At 36.8% G+C, this 15,438-nt stretch overlaps 1 protein-coding gene across 1 annotated transcript in view; it reads right to left on the reverse strand.

Moving 5' to 3' along the window:
* The window catches only part of nsmfb (NMDA receptor synaptonuclear signaling and neuronal migration factor b), a 62,430-nt gene extending 49,683 nt beyond the window's left edge, over positions 1 to 12,747 (reverse strand). Inside the window, exon 1 of the mRNA XM_059338176.1 lies at positions 12,434 to 12,747. Within this exon, the coding sequence (XP_059194159.1) occupies positions 12,434 to 12,504 (71 nt within the window). The 5' untranslated portion in view covers positions 12,505 to 12,747. The remainder of the gene's footprint in view (positions 1 to 12,433) is intronic.
* Positions 12,748 to 15,438: the final 2,691 nt, after the last annotated feature.

The raw sequence follows: 15,438 nt of genomic DNA on the forward strand, positions 1-15,438 counted from the left end.
AAAATAAGTATATTTTTATTTATTTCAAGACATCTTTGGTTTTTTCAGCTTAGATATTTTTACTTATTTAAATAATTCTTACACAGAAAACTTTACTTATTGCACTGGCAGATACTTTTACTTGTTTCAAGCATGTATTTGCGTAATTCTAGTTATTTATTTCTTATTTTTTGTCAGTTGGTTTTTGCAGTGCGCTGCAATTAGTGGATTTGATCCGGGGGACAAAGTGACCCAAACCACCTCAACTGGCTCCTTTCAACGTGAAGGAGCAGCGGCTCTTCTACTCCGAGCTCCCTCCAGATGTCTGAGCTCCTCAGCCTATCTCTAAGGCTTCAAACTATATTTGTATTAAGAGATTTATGAAAAAAAAACATTTTAAAAAATTGATGTACGGTGATTTAATAGCACAATAGTGTGCCTGGCCTTTTTTGGCCACGAGGGTCACCAGAGGGAGTATTTGGCACTACATAAAAAATACTAATGCAATCAAATCAATTTTGTTGCTAATCTTTGACATATCTAAGACTCTAATCACCACCAAAACCCCAGCTCCCTACTATTTATTTTATGGAAAAAAATTCATCTTTTGTGACATTTTCGAAAAATTCTAATATATAAACTGGCATATAAAGGGTTAAAATTCTGAAAATGTTTTAATGTTTGGTAGTTTTGAACAAGTCTGAAGTTGTTTAAGAGATTTATGAAAAAAAATCAGAAAAAAATATTGATGTATGGTGATTTTATAGCAGTTGTTGTGTGCGTGGACGTTTTTGACCACGAGGGTAGTAAATGCACCAATGGAGTATAAAAGACATGTAAGGGTTAATGACAATGGATTTCAAAAATTTCACTAAATAGAAAAGTTCCTGCAAAAATGCATGCCAAAGCTGTAACACAGCCAAAATGATTAACAAATGAAAAAAAGAAGAAGAGAAAAATGTACAAAAATGCCCAAGGAAGGCACAAAACAGTCTGCAGTGAATACATTACCAAACTGTGAAAACAAAACCAATACTATGTTTTTTGGACTGTTTTTTGCAGCCACAGGCAGAAACATCAATTTTCCCATAGGTCAATGTCACTGCTAGGCTGATAAAATCCTCCTAAATGTATCAATATATCATCATATAGTCTGTGGCTGTATGTTTCACTGCGACAGGCTGAACCAGCTCCAGCTGATGGAGGAGGTTTGTTTCGACCCCGCTGTGCCCTCCAGCTTCCATCCGCTCACTGGGAGGTGATCAGTGATTCAGACCATCATTAGTCACATCAAATGTGGACCGTCTTACTGCTCACCTACCTGCTTCTACCATTAACAGGCAATCACTAAATGCAACACAGTTATCTGTGATTAAAGAAAAATGACTCTCTGGACTTTACAAAAAGTAAATGTAAAGAGGGAAAGACAAATCTGTGAAACTAGTTTGTATTGCGAATTGGTGCATGCGTTGGGTTAATATTTATTAACACAAGTGTTGAAGTTCATTAAAATGAATTTCTATAGTCATTCGAAAATAGAAGATAAAGAATCGTATGATTTGGTCTCATAACTTTGACCCTTTCACTGTATTTTCACTTAATGACAGTTTATTTGAACATTTTGTCTCCAACCCTCTGAGACCCTTTGATTGATTGATTGATTGATTGATTGCTGATCTGGTGCCCCGGTCATAACGTAATGTTGATGTGAAGTAGTTGTAGGCTGCATGAACTGCGTATTGTGTTTTATTTTGAAAGGGGGCGGCAGTGTATTACGTTGATTCTGACTTGGACTTCCTGTCTGGTGCGATCTGCTCTGTTTAGATTTACGCGGTTTGGCAGCAGCTCGCGGAGAAATAGAAGTCCTCCCTAATGCTCACGGAGAGACGCTGCTGTAACGTTCCGCAGCGCGCCCGGTGGAAATGCTCTCATTGATTAGAGTGGCAGCGATTTGCAACGGCGGCTGTAACGCGCCCGGTGGAAATCAGGCTTTAGTCTCTTAATTATTCACAAGTGTGTTTTGGGCATAACATGAATTAAACCAAGTTCCTGTGTGTGATGTGCAGATCAGCTCTGACTAATCTGAATCCACACACACTTTTAATTCATCCACTTGCCAGCCATGCAAATAAAATGCTTTCTCTAATTTAGAGAAACACACCCACGTGAACATTCCACTCCCCCGTAATGAATCTGTGTAGGCTGTGTTGCTTTTTAAATTATGCATTGTTTGATGTATGAGTGGTTTTATTATTACAGAGACTGCTGCCAGTGATTTGTAAATGTTCCCATGCGCGCCGTAATGTGACTGCAGTGGAAACGATGGGAAGTTTAAGCAGCAAAATTAAGAAAAGGAAACAGAACTAAACTTTAATCTCCTGAAATAATCAATGAAATTGGTGTTCCTTGTGCGTAAACATGCACTGCATCCGTCTCAATGGGGTCGCCTTCCTGACCGAATGAAGCTGCGGAGCACATCAATAGGAGGAAATTGACTTTAGCTTTAGACCAACACGGCCATGGGCACTTTGATGGGTGCAAGTACATTTAATAGTTACACAGCAGGGCGCTGGGCATGAAAATGGTAACTCTATCCTTCTGAAACTAGCAATGAGTGCTGCTTTGTGTAAGATACCAGGAATAGGATTATTAATCACCATTCAAAGGAATCAGATTGTGATAAAATCATCCATTGAGAATATGCAATTACATTGTCTAATAGCAAGCATGGGGTTGAGCAATATACATTATATAAAAAACGTCTATTGTATATATTTTTCAATATTCTTCATATATCACAAAAACCAGCATCCGGAATGGCATTATGGTGATGTTTGGGTCATTTAAATGGCACTTTACATTATGATTCTTGCAGGTGGGAGCAAAGCTGGAGCATGAAGTATACAAACATATGTTTTACCATATGGCTATTTCATATAGACTTTATATTTGTTGGACTAGTGCAGTGCCCGTAGGAAGCATGTATTCGTACATTACATGCAGACCACTACAACGTCTGCAACTCCATAAAACACTTACTTTTCATAAAGCACCACACCATCCAGCACATACACATTGAACATTGATATTCGCTGGAAACTATTTGAATATTATTGGAAAATCGAACCTTGTAGCGCACTTTAAAACTCCTAAAGATAGGTAGGCTAAATAGACTTACAGATCAGATGAGTCAGGGTGGAAATCCAGAGTGAATTGTGTTACTGACCAGGTGTAGGCCTATCACACAATGGGGCGGAGCTCCTCTAAAGGGGGCGGAGCTCCACTTAAAGGGGCGGAGCTCCCCTAAAAGGCGTCTGATCGGAAACAGTGCAATGACAAACACGTCCTAAGTAAATATAGATGATATTTTGAAAAATTAATTCAAAAATCTTCAAAATCGAGGACGCACACCTTCGTGCCATGCACAAGCCACATACGAAATCTGAGGTCAGTGAGATATGCCCTAGACACACACACACACACACAGATGCTTCTTGCTTTTATAAATAGATTACCATAAAACATACTTTATAGTGATGTTTATCCTGACGATCCAATATCTGGTTTTAAATATTGCCAGTTCATATCAGGATTTATTCTTTTTTTGTGTACTTTTTCAACCCTAGACCATGAGAACAAGTTGTATCATACACTACTAGACTGCGTTTTTCAGTTTCATCAGTCAGTCTTTATGACTTATTTCAGCAGCATCATACATATACTGCATAGAAAAACTGGGATATAAAATGTACAACCGAATGGCCACCAGCCCAGACAGTGGGCGGCTTCAGATCTGTGTCCCTGGACTGTTCACCACTCTCCACTCTCTCACTTTGGCTTTGTGTTGCTTTAAAAAGATATAAAGCCATGTGACTCATAGACCACCACAACTTTCCTATCGGGCCGCATTGACTGAAATAAAGCAAGTAAATTTGAACTATATCAATTCAGGCATTAAAAAATCGTGATACTAGTTAATTGACCCAACTATTCACCCCATCACTGCCTCTCCCCTTCACAACACACACTGGAAGGGTTGGCTGGTCGGAGGCTGATGACTTCATTAAGAGACACTTGCTCCGCTACACTCCACTGACAACAAAGGCCATGAGTCAGGCAATTACCCATATCTCCCAAGAGGCTGTAAGTGGCTTCATCAATACGCGCTGGAAGGAAAAAACATATGTAAAGTATCTCATCTAAGAAACACAAAGCAGGAGCGTCACTGATGGAGGAGCAGCCTCTGGTTCACACAGGGCAGGGACTGAAATTAGCTTTTATTAAAGTAAAAGCTTTATTGCCTTTAAGCAGTTGATGGTCATAACAAATCTCTCTGTAGCTTTTAGAAATCACTTCCCATACTGAAATAAAAAACACGACATGGAGCCTTAACACTAGCTCATTAAATAACCCTTTGTCTAAACAATATATTCATAAGGAATTTAAAGAATATCTAGAATTAAATAATGGAGAAGCAAAGTAACCTCAGAACTCTTTGAAGATAATACGACAGCTGGACAGTTAAAGATTGGACACATTTGTGCGCACATAGCAGACGATGACCCAAAACACACATTAAAAGTGATGTAAAGATAGCTAAATCAAGCTCAATTTAAGCATTTGGAATAGTCTTTCCAAAGTCCCTAAAGTGCCCTCTTATCTATCAGTTATATCAATGACTTGGGTCTAAATGTGTCCGATGCAAATGTGCATTTCTATGCTGACGACACAGTTATTTACTGCTGTGGATAAACTCTTGTTCAGGCTGTTGAATCTTTGCAGAATGCTTTTGTAGCTGTGCAACACTCATTAATTCATTTGAAACTGGTTCTCAATGCTGATAAAACAAACTTATGTTGTTTTCTAACAGTAAAAAATTGCCTCAAATGGTTCCCCCAGTGTCCACTCTTGAGGGCAGCAAAATAGAGGTGGTTCATATGTATAAATACTGAGGAGTCTTAACTGATGACTCACTCCTCTTCAAGCCACATATAGAAAATCTTGTGAAGAAGCTGAGGCTAAAATTGGGTTTTTATTTTTGAAATAAGTTGTGTTTTTCTTTTAATGTAAAAAATCGTTTTGTCACTGCAACATTTTTATCTGTGTTGGTTTACGTAGATCTTTTGTACATGAATGCTGCTGCTCAATGTCTTAGAATGATTGATACTGTTTATCAGCTTCTTTGAGCTTCATTACTAACTGTAAGATGTCCACTCACCATTGTGAATTATATTTGAGCACTTTTAAATCCAAACTGAGAGTTATTGAGGCCAATTCCACAATATGCACTTGTTTCTCATGACGCGTTTAAGGTCTGTGTCTTCTGTAAATATGTAACTGTATTTTGTGTTTGCTGCCTCTTGGCCAGGGCTCCCTTGAACAAGAGGTTCTTAATCTCAATGGGATATTTCCTGGTTAAATAAAGGTAAAATAAAATAAAAAATAAAGTCCATTTAATTTAACCGTGTCCCTTTCAAGTGTATGGTGACTTGGGCAAACTGGGCTGATGAGGCCACCTCATAGGTTCAATAGACCTTAGGCAACCCTCTACCCATTTTTTAGGTTTCTCCTTCTTTTAGGTTTCTCCTTCCTTGTAATAAAGCCAACATGCCATCACATAATTCAGGATACTTTATATCATCTATCGGTACTGTGTTTTTAAAAATGGTGTCATATTTGGTCTTCAGAGCCTCAGTGGTGCCTTCAGTGATTGAGAGGTTTAGTTTTTTTAAGAGGGGTCCCAGATGTTTTATAGCTAATAGCAACACTGGACCGTGGCTGGAGCTAATCTTTGCAGTGATGAGGACACACTCTTGTGGGAAAGAGGCCATGAAATCACATTTTCACTGAAGTGGAATCTATTAATGCCTGAAAACTGTTATGCTGTGCACTTCCTTTCAAAAGTGACTCAAACATTGCTGAAATATTAAAGCCAATGGTAGTTCTAAAGTGCTCGTAAGCTCTCCTATCGGATGGTTTTGGTGCTGTTCTATAAAGATTTGTCATAAACGGACAGGGACGCAGTCTGGACCCTCACTAAGTGCTTCAGCCACACATAAAGACAACTCATTTTCTCCAATGTTCCTTAAAAAACGGAGACATTAAATAAAAAAAATGTGCCTTAATCAACCTTTTTAACCTTTAATCAATCCTCCCGGTGTATTAGCACACAACCAGAGTCCAGACTGCTCATAAAGCAGCATTACAATGAAGCAAAATTAATGAGACACAATCTCCGTTTGAAATGCAGATCTATTCTGGCATCTTCCTTCTTCACATCCCGTTTCTATTAACTATGACGCTTCTTTTTATTCTCCTGAACCAACTCTGTCAGCTAATAAATAACAGAAATAACCTGGTTGAACTGGCTGTACTGAAAGTAATGAGTTCCATGTTGTATTTCAGGTTAATATTAAGCAAGAGAGCAGAAATATAGAACACAGGACACAAAACAACAAGGTTGGCCTGATTCCTGACCGGTTTCCAAATGCGAACACAGCATCACGTTGATCAGTCTGACGCACATTTATTTCAAAGTTCTGAGTCTGAATATCTCAATGAATACCCTGAAATCCTGCAATGTGTTGTCAGTAAACTCTGCACAGCACAGTCGTGTTTGCCAGCCTGGCGGCTGTGTGATTCAGTGTACCGAAGAAAAGAAAGAGGCTGAGAGAAACAATGGAGCAAGGCTTACACAGCTTTCCTCCTGCTGTTCAGGAGACACTGGGAACTGCACGTATCACTTTATATGCAGAGATCATTTTCTACCAGTAACCACAACAATCTGGTCTCACAGGAATCCGTGGAATAGCCACGGAATCACTCAAATTTCCGTGAAACTGACACGGATTTCGCTACAATGCAAGTTAATGACAGTCATATCCCGTGGCTATTCCAACATACAAAGTGATTATGTACATTCACTGAGTGAAGATTTAGAAAATAAAACATATATTTCTCACTAGAAATGTGATCAAAATCCATTTTTATGCAGAAACTAAGTCAAAATAATGATTTTTTTTCACTAAAAATGAGAGAACTGTCCGCCATGTTTTTTGTTCTTGAAAGTCACGTGACTTGGAACAAACCAATAGGAACAAATATCCATGGAATAGCCACGAGATATGACTGTCATTAACTTGCATTGTAGCGAAATCCGTGTCAGTTTCATGGAAATTTGAGTGATTCCGTGGCTATTCCACGGATTTTGAGTTAAGACCAGGTTCAACCACACTTACACCAAGTTTTCTTCTGGACAAACAAGAACAAATAGCAGCTATTAGGATCTAAGTTCATATTTGAAGAAAAAATAATTTGAAAAGTAAATGATTTCATGTGATTTAAAAACCCAAATTTAATGGAGAAGTACACATTTAACCCTCTGGAGTCTGGAGCTATTTTGTCCGTTTTTGAATCCTTTTCATTCTGCCTGTATATAACACATAAAACAATGTTTACCACGTCATGTTGGTATCTTTTTTTATCTGCACACCCTCACCTTTATGACCTGATCATTATTTTTACACTTTGACTTACTGGATCAACATTTAGAACCCAAAGAAACACAACAAAATGTTGCAAATGTGGACACAAGTTGCATATAAGAGGTAAAATAAGGAGAACATCTAGTTCTATATTTTTATTCTATATATATTCGACCATATCTCCAGTTTTACTCGTCCTATCATCATCAAACAAAAACTGGCCTGGAGTTTTAAGCCAGTATTTTAGAGGGAAGTTGATGGCAGGGAAACAAACTGCTTCGTTTTTACACCATGACATCATGAATAAGTCATATGATTTGATAATGTTGGCGTGATCGGTGACTCCAGAGGGTTAAAGCAACAGCAGGAAAAAAAGCTTCTTGTTTTTCTTTTGACGACATCACAGGAGGAGTGCTGAAAGCCAGTCTGGGCAGTTGTCCTGCAGTTCGTCTATATTTGCAAGGTTTAGTTTGTATTTTGTATTCTCTCCCTGTCTTTCTACCATTCTCCCTGCAGTAGAACACCAGGAACATAATGTGGTGCTGGTTCTGGTTCAATGTGACACATGACTGACCCAGAAAGCTGATGCTTTCACTAGTTTCTGTTGGAAGTGTTACCTAATACGTGGAACCTTCTGCAACACTGAGAAACACCGCAATGTCAAGACAATTTAATTTTTACAGCCCAATATTACCTTTCAACTGTGTGTGTTGACCTCCAACACAGAGAGCAGATAAGAGGACAGAGTGTGAACACACACACACACACACACACACACACACACATATTATGGCATGCCGTTCAGGAAATTATATATATATATATATATGGATTCAAAACCTGAGAATATATATATATATACATTGAAACTTGAAAATATATCTTGAAACCTGAGAAAATATATATAGAAACCTGAGAATATATATTAAAAATCTGAGAAAATATATAAAAAATCTGAGGATATACATATAGAAACCTGAGAAATATATATTAAAAATCTGATAATATATATATAAAAACCTGAGAATATAAAAATGATTAAAAAAAATATAAAAATGTGAGAGTATATATTGAAACTTGAGAATATATATTAAAAGTCTGAGAATAAAGATAACAGTTTCTAAATAATTTTCCTTAACACTTACACTTCTCTTTAGATGAAGCTATAATTTGTTTTGAAGACATCAGTATTCTTGAACCTCAGCACTAGTCTGAGCGTCAGGCCTGCCTGACCACTGACCACCATTTATCTTGTTTTAAGAGTTCATTTCTTATTTTAAGCGTTCAACATGCTTATTTCTAGATTTAATCATCTTAATTTAAGAAATCTTGTCAAGGTAAATTATCTGTCCATGCAGCAAGATCATTTCCCTCAGATTTACTGTTTTTATCTTGTTTTTAGGCAACACTTTTTCATAAAAAGACGTGAGATTGGATTCACTAATTCAGATTGGTGATTCTGCTCATCGGCCCCTGGATTCATTCAGGGGAAGTGTTAACCCATAAGAACCCAGAGTATCCTTTTTTTTTTAAAAAGATTATGGGGGATATACCACAGACCAAGTGGACCACATAGAGCACATTTATGATGTTTTTTCCCCAATCCTACCCCTAAATGTCAAAGATCTGTGATGTGACACATATGTCACATTGGGTGTTTATGGTATTTATTTTTATGATATTTCTTATTTAAATATAAATAAATTTGCCTTTTTCTTTGGATCTCCACAACATATATTAAAATTGTGACATTAATAGTGCTGTTTAACAAAAAATTATTTTTCAGATTTGTTTTTAAGTAACAAAATAATAATAAATCAATCATAAAAATAAATAACAAACCCTAATAGGGTTAAATGCAATAAAGGACACCCTATTTACAGATTAGAATTGTTAAATGGATCATCATTATCTTTATTTTATTTTTTTCTGATTTTCAAGTTGCCTATCAATTTAGGTATAAGTATGTCTTTGTAAGAGTATTGTGATAGAGTTTAAATGCTTTTGCAAGGATGTGATTTTGATTTTATTTATATTATTATTATTATTATTTTTAAAACCATTTCTTTCTTTTTATGTTTTGATGAAAAGACTTGACATGTTTACAAGATGTAGAGCAACATGTATGCGCTGTTTTCTTTTTCTTCAAATAAAAAGTTTAATAACAAAAGAATTGTTAAATGGGTTCAAATTTAGCCTCGTAACAAAAAATAAGCTTTTTGAAATTAGCTACTTTTTTTTAGATTTCTGTTTCCAGTCACAGCCACATTTAGGAGAAGTCACTAAAGTGTTTGTTACACCCATGTCACCATAGGTTCTTATGGGTTAATGTTCGCTGAGAGCCAATAAACTCCCTGTCGGCTGGAGTGTGGCTCGCAATCACGACTGAAAATACGTGCGAGCACAGCGGTCCTGGCAGCAGCCTGCATGTGTCTGGGTGCTGCGCCTGCTGTGATTTATGGAGAGCTAAACGTGAGGCGTGAAGAAAAGCGAAGGAGGCAGAGAGGGAGGTGCTGAAGAGACAAACAGCAGAAGGAAGACAGAGGTAAATAGAGTCGGGTGCTGTGTCAGTAGATGGGAAGGTCATGTGGTGCAGGCTGGTAGAGAACTATGGGGACGTGAGACTTAACTTGGTTCTAAACCCCGAGGTCTCTATGATCTAAAGGCATGGGTGCAAATGCTACACAGCATTACATTTTAAATATTCGTAAAGAGCAAAATATTTGAACCTGGTCTCACAGGAATCCGTGAAATAGCCACGGATTCGCTTAACTCAAAATCTGTGGAATAGCCACGGAGTGCATGCAAGTTAATGACAGTCATATCCCGTGGCTATTCCATGGATATTTGTTCCTATTGGTTTGTTCCAAGTCACGTGACTTTCAAGGTCCCGGTCAGAACAAAAAACATGGCGGACAGTTCTCTCATTTTTAGTGAAAAAAAATTTTGACATAGTTTCTGCAAATTTTTTTAATTTTGTGTCTTTTTTTGGTCATTTTGTGTTTGTTTTTTTAAAGTAATTTAGTGTTTTTTCAGTCATTTTTCTGTCTTTTTATTAGTAATTTTGTGTCTTTTTTAAAAGTAATTTAGTGTTTTTTCAGTCATTTTGTGTCTTTTTTGTCATTTTGTGTCTTTTTTAAAGTAATTTAGTGTTTTTCAGTCTTTTTTTGTAATTTTGTGTCTTTTTTTGTAATTTTGTGTAATTTTTGGCCATTTCGTGTCTTTTTAAAGTATTTTAGTGTTTTTTCAGTCATTTTTTGGTCAGTTTCTGCATAAAAATGGATTTTGATCACATTTCTAGCGAGAAATATATGTTTTATTTTCTACATATTCACTCAGTGAATGTACATAATCACTTTGTATGTTGGAATAGCCACGGGATATGACTGTCATTAACTTGCATTGTAGCGAAATCCGTGTCAGTTTCACGGAAATTTGAGTGATTCCGTGACTATTCCACGGATTCCTGTGAGACCAGGTTGTCTAAAGGCATGGTTGCAAATGCTACAAAGCATTACATTTTAAATATTTGTGAAGAGCAAAATATTTACACTTTTGGTGAACACTGTGTCTAACACAATTGTTTCAAATTATCTGAGATTATGTCATTGTCAGGCACAAACTGGAAGCACACACTGCAAAAAAAAGGTGTTTAGTCTAAAAACAAGATAAAAACAGTAAATCTGAGGGAAATGATCTTGCTGCATGGACAGATCATACCTTTACAAGATTTCTTAAATTAAGATTATTAAGATTACTAGAAAAAGGCATGTTGAACACTTAAAATAAGAAATTAACTCCTAAAACAAGAAAAATGACCTAAAACTTATGCACACATGACATGAGAGCAGCGCTGCTTCACTAGTCTGAGTGTATCTCCTGAGGTCAGCCACCGGGAGACACAGACGGCTTCTCCAACCACACATTAGTCATCCTGCAGCCTCCAGACCGAGAACACATTGATCTGATGCCTGTGACACAAAGACCTTTGATGGCATGACTCATATATTCAAAGCCAAATGTCGTTAGAATTAGTCAAAGTCCAGTGAGTCCACATGGAAGTTTGTAGACGGCCTGTCACTAAAGCTGGCTGCACGAATACACTTGATAATTCCTGTGGAACATTTCAAACATATAGTCCTTATGGAGAACAATATATAAACTAAATTCATGCAATTGTATGGAAGAATCTGTGTTATTTGAAGCATACTCGAAAGGATTTGTTGAGTTTATTAACCCATATAAAACCGATTTAAGTAGAGCTGCAACAATTATTCGGTTAATCGAACAATAATCGATTATTAAATTAGAACAGTTTTTTTAAAAGACAGTAAGTCCAAATTCTCTGATTTCAGCTTCTTAAATGTGAATATTTCTGGTTTCTTTGTTCCTTTATGACAATAAACTGAATATCTTTTTGGTTTGTGGACAAAACAAGAGATTTGAGGACGTCATCTTGTGGTTTGGGAAACACTCATTGATATTTTTATACATTTTATATAGTCCTTAGACCTTTTTTGCAGTGTAAAAAGTGTTTTTACACATGTGGGAAGAATATCACTCTGTAGTATTTTACTGGAATCTTCTCTGGTACACTGCAAAAAAGCTGTGTCTAAAAACAAGATAAAAACAGTAAATCTGAGGGAAATGATCTTGCTGCATGGACAGATAATTTACCTTGACCAGATTCCTTGAATTAAGATTGTTAAATCTAGAAATAAGCATGTTGAACGCTTAAAATAAGAAATCAACTCCTACATTGGCGAAAATCAGGTACATCATATCTGCTAAAGAGGATATCTTTTTAAAAATCTGGCAACCTTTTCTCGATTTACTGTCTAAAAACTGAAGAAAAAACAAGACAAATGATCTAAAACTTCCAAATCTAAGTTCTTTTATCTTGGTAAATAATTTGCAGTGTCCACTGAGGATGAGAATGGACTTTGGTAGACTTTCTGAGACGCACTCACCTAACTTTTGCGGCCACGGATGATATGGCATCACTCCTCAGACTCTTCCTTCTGGACACCGCAGTTCCCATGCTGAAGTGGAAACGACCCAGGAGAGAAAAGGCAGATCATTCCACTGAGTGATCGGCGGCAGAAACTAACAGAGAGAAAAAGAGCACGCGGCGAAACAAAAATCATCCGTGTCCCACAATGATCACTTCATATGTTCATAATAATGTCTTATCGGAATCAAAAATAAAAAAAATGTGGAATGTTCCAGGCTGGATGCGGCTGAGCGTAAAGCGCAGCAGCGCTGCTGGAGAGGCAGGAGGAGAGTGTGTGTGTGTGTGTGTGTGCTGTGTTTGCTCTCAGCTCTCTGAAGCTCCAGGAAGGAACCTGAGACCATAAAAGGAAGGACGGCCCGCCTGCCTCCCTCTGTCACACCACGCAGGCTCATTATAAGGCAGTGTGTGGACCATAGACTGTATAAATGTGTGGACATTGGAGGTAGAGTGGGCTTACAGCTTATCATCACTTTTCAATTCAATTCAACTTTATTTGAATTGGTCTTCTATGGAAGTAAATCTGTGTCATCGGAGTTTGAAATAAAAAATATGTTGAATTTCTAGCACTGAATTTTATGTATCTGAATGTTTTTCAATGTTAAAAATTCAACCTCAAAAAATTAAACCGCAGTTAAAAAAATTCAACTGTTGCAGTTGAATTTTTTGAGGTTAAATTTTTTGCGGTTTAATTTTTTGAGGTTTAATTCATTGCGGTTTAATTTTTTTCGGTTTAATTTTTTTAGGTTTAATTTTTTTAGATTTATTTTTTTGCGGTTTATTTTTTTGCGGTTTAATTTATTGCCGTTTAATTCATTGCCGTTTAATTCATTGCCGTTTAATTTTTTTAGGTTTAATTTTTTTTTAATTTATTTTTTTGTGGTTTAATTTATTGCCGTTTAATTTATTGCCGTTTAATTTATTGCCGTTTAATTTATTGCCGTTTAATTCATTGCGGTTTAATTCATTGCGGTTTAATTCATTGCGGTTTAATTCATTGCGGTTTAATTTTTTTAGGTTCAATTATTTTAGATTGATTTTTTTGCGGTTGAATTTTTTGCGGTTGAATTTTTTTGAGGTTGGATTTTTTTGAGGTTGGATTTTTTTTAGTTTGATTTTTGTTGCAGTTGAATTTTTTTGCGGTTTAATTTTTTGCGGTTTAATTTTTGATGTTGAATTTTTTGAGGTCTAATTTTTTGCGGTTTAATTTTTTGAGGTAGAATTTTTATGTTGAATTTTTTGAGGTTGAATATTTTGTGGTTGAATTTTTTGCAGTTGAATTTTTTGAGGTTGAATTTTTTTGAGGTTGGATTTTTTGAGGTTGAATTTTTTTAGGTTGAATTTAGTTGTGGTTTAATTTTTTGCAGTTGAATTTTTTGAGGTTGAAATTTTTGCGGTTGAATTTTTTGAGGTTTCATTTTTTGCGGTTTAATTTTTTGCAGTTTAATTTTTTGTGGTTGAATTTTTTTTAGGTTGAATTTTTTGCAGTTGAATTTTTTGCGGATGAATTTTTTGTGGTTGAATTTTTTGCGGTTGAATTTTTTGCAGTTGAATTTTTTGCGGTTGAATTTTTTGCGGTTTCATTTTTTGAGGTTTAATTTTTTGCGGTTTCATTTTTTGAGGTTTCATTTTTTTGTGGTTGAATTTTTTGAGGTTGAATTTCAGAATATTCAGATACATAATTTCAATGCATAAATATTCAGTGCTAGAAATTCAACGTCCTTTATTTTTCAAACTCCGATGACACAGATTTACTTCCATACTCTTCTCCATGCAGGCAACACACAGTAAAACAGAAAGACAAAAAACAAAGACAAAAACAGAATACAAGGACAAACAGTACCATTATGAGCAATAAATTAATAGGAATGGAGATAGTGCAGTGTTAAATAAAATTAAAGTGCAATGGAGTCCAATTTTAAGAGTTATTTAGGAGGGCTAATGCTTGAGGGAAAAAACTGTGGAGGTGGCGTGATGTTTTGGCTCTGAACCACTGTCCAGAGGGGAGAAGATTAAACAGACCGAGGCCGGCTCTAGAGGGGGCCGAGCCCCCTTAAATCAAAATGTTAGAAGTTGAGAAAGCACATTTTAATATACTCACAAATTTAATATACCTTACAATTTGACAAAATTATCTGCAGTAGCTAACCTGGCTAACGCCAGACTAAGAACAAATGAGATTAGTCTGGGAACCAGCCGTTTATTTCTCCGTAGAGGAGGTGTCGTTTACGATCCTCCAGAGCCGTTTATTGGACGCTACGAATGTCTATCATAAGCGTCTATAGGTAGCTCTGAGCCAATCGTATCAGTTATACCAGATGACGTATGTAGAGCGACAGAAATTGATGTTTACATAGCCAGACTAGCCCATCTCTACTTTGGGACTAAAATGCTCAATTCTGCTTCTGCAACATTTTTCTGCAGCATGTTCTGACTCTGGCTGCTCACAGTCTACCGGCAGTGTTGGTGTGTGTGTGTGTGTGTGTGTGTGTGTGTCTGTGAGAGAGTGTTGCTTGCTGCTTTGCTTCTGCAAGATTATTCATTTTTACGCCTTATTCCCCCTCATGTCATTCAGCCACACATCCACTGATTTTATGGTCAATAGACGAGCTGCTGGGGGTCTCTGGGGGCTCCGCTGTCCCCCGGCTCGTAGCCAGATCACCAGCAGCGAGCGGTAGCGGGGCTAGTTGGTAGATCAGGCTTTGACCAAATCCTGTCGGAAGCAAGGCTAAAACATCCTTTTTGGTGGTGAAACAGGAGTGTAAAGTCAAACGTTGTTCTTCTTTTAAAATCAACTTTCGCTCTAAACTATTTAAAACGCCGTCTACAGCTAAAGAGAGTTTCGCGTCTGCTGCAGCCATGTTGGATCTGTAAGAAAACTACAAAACTACAAGCTTCCATCTGTCGAGTAGTACGCGTCATCGTCTTGCCGTCCCTCCCCGTTCTGTGATTGGATCCTTAAAA

This window comes from Centropristis striata, chromosome 7 (genome assembly GCF_030273125.1).
Source record: "Centropristis striata isolate RG_2023a ecotype Rhode Island chromosome 7, C.striata_1.0, whole genome shotgun sequence".
Classification (NCBI taxonomy): domain Eukaryota; kingdom Metazoa; phylum Chordata; class Actinopteri; order Perciformes; family Serranidae; genus Centropristis; species Centropristis striata.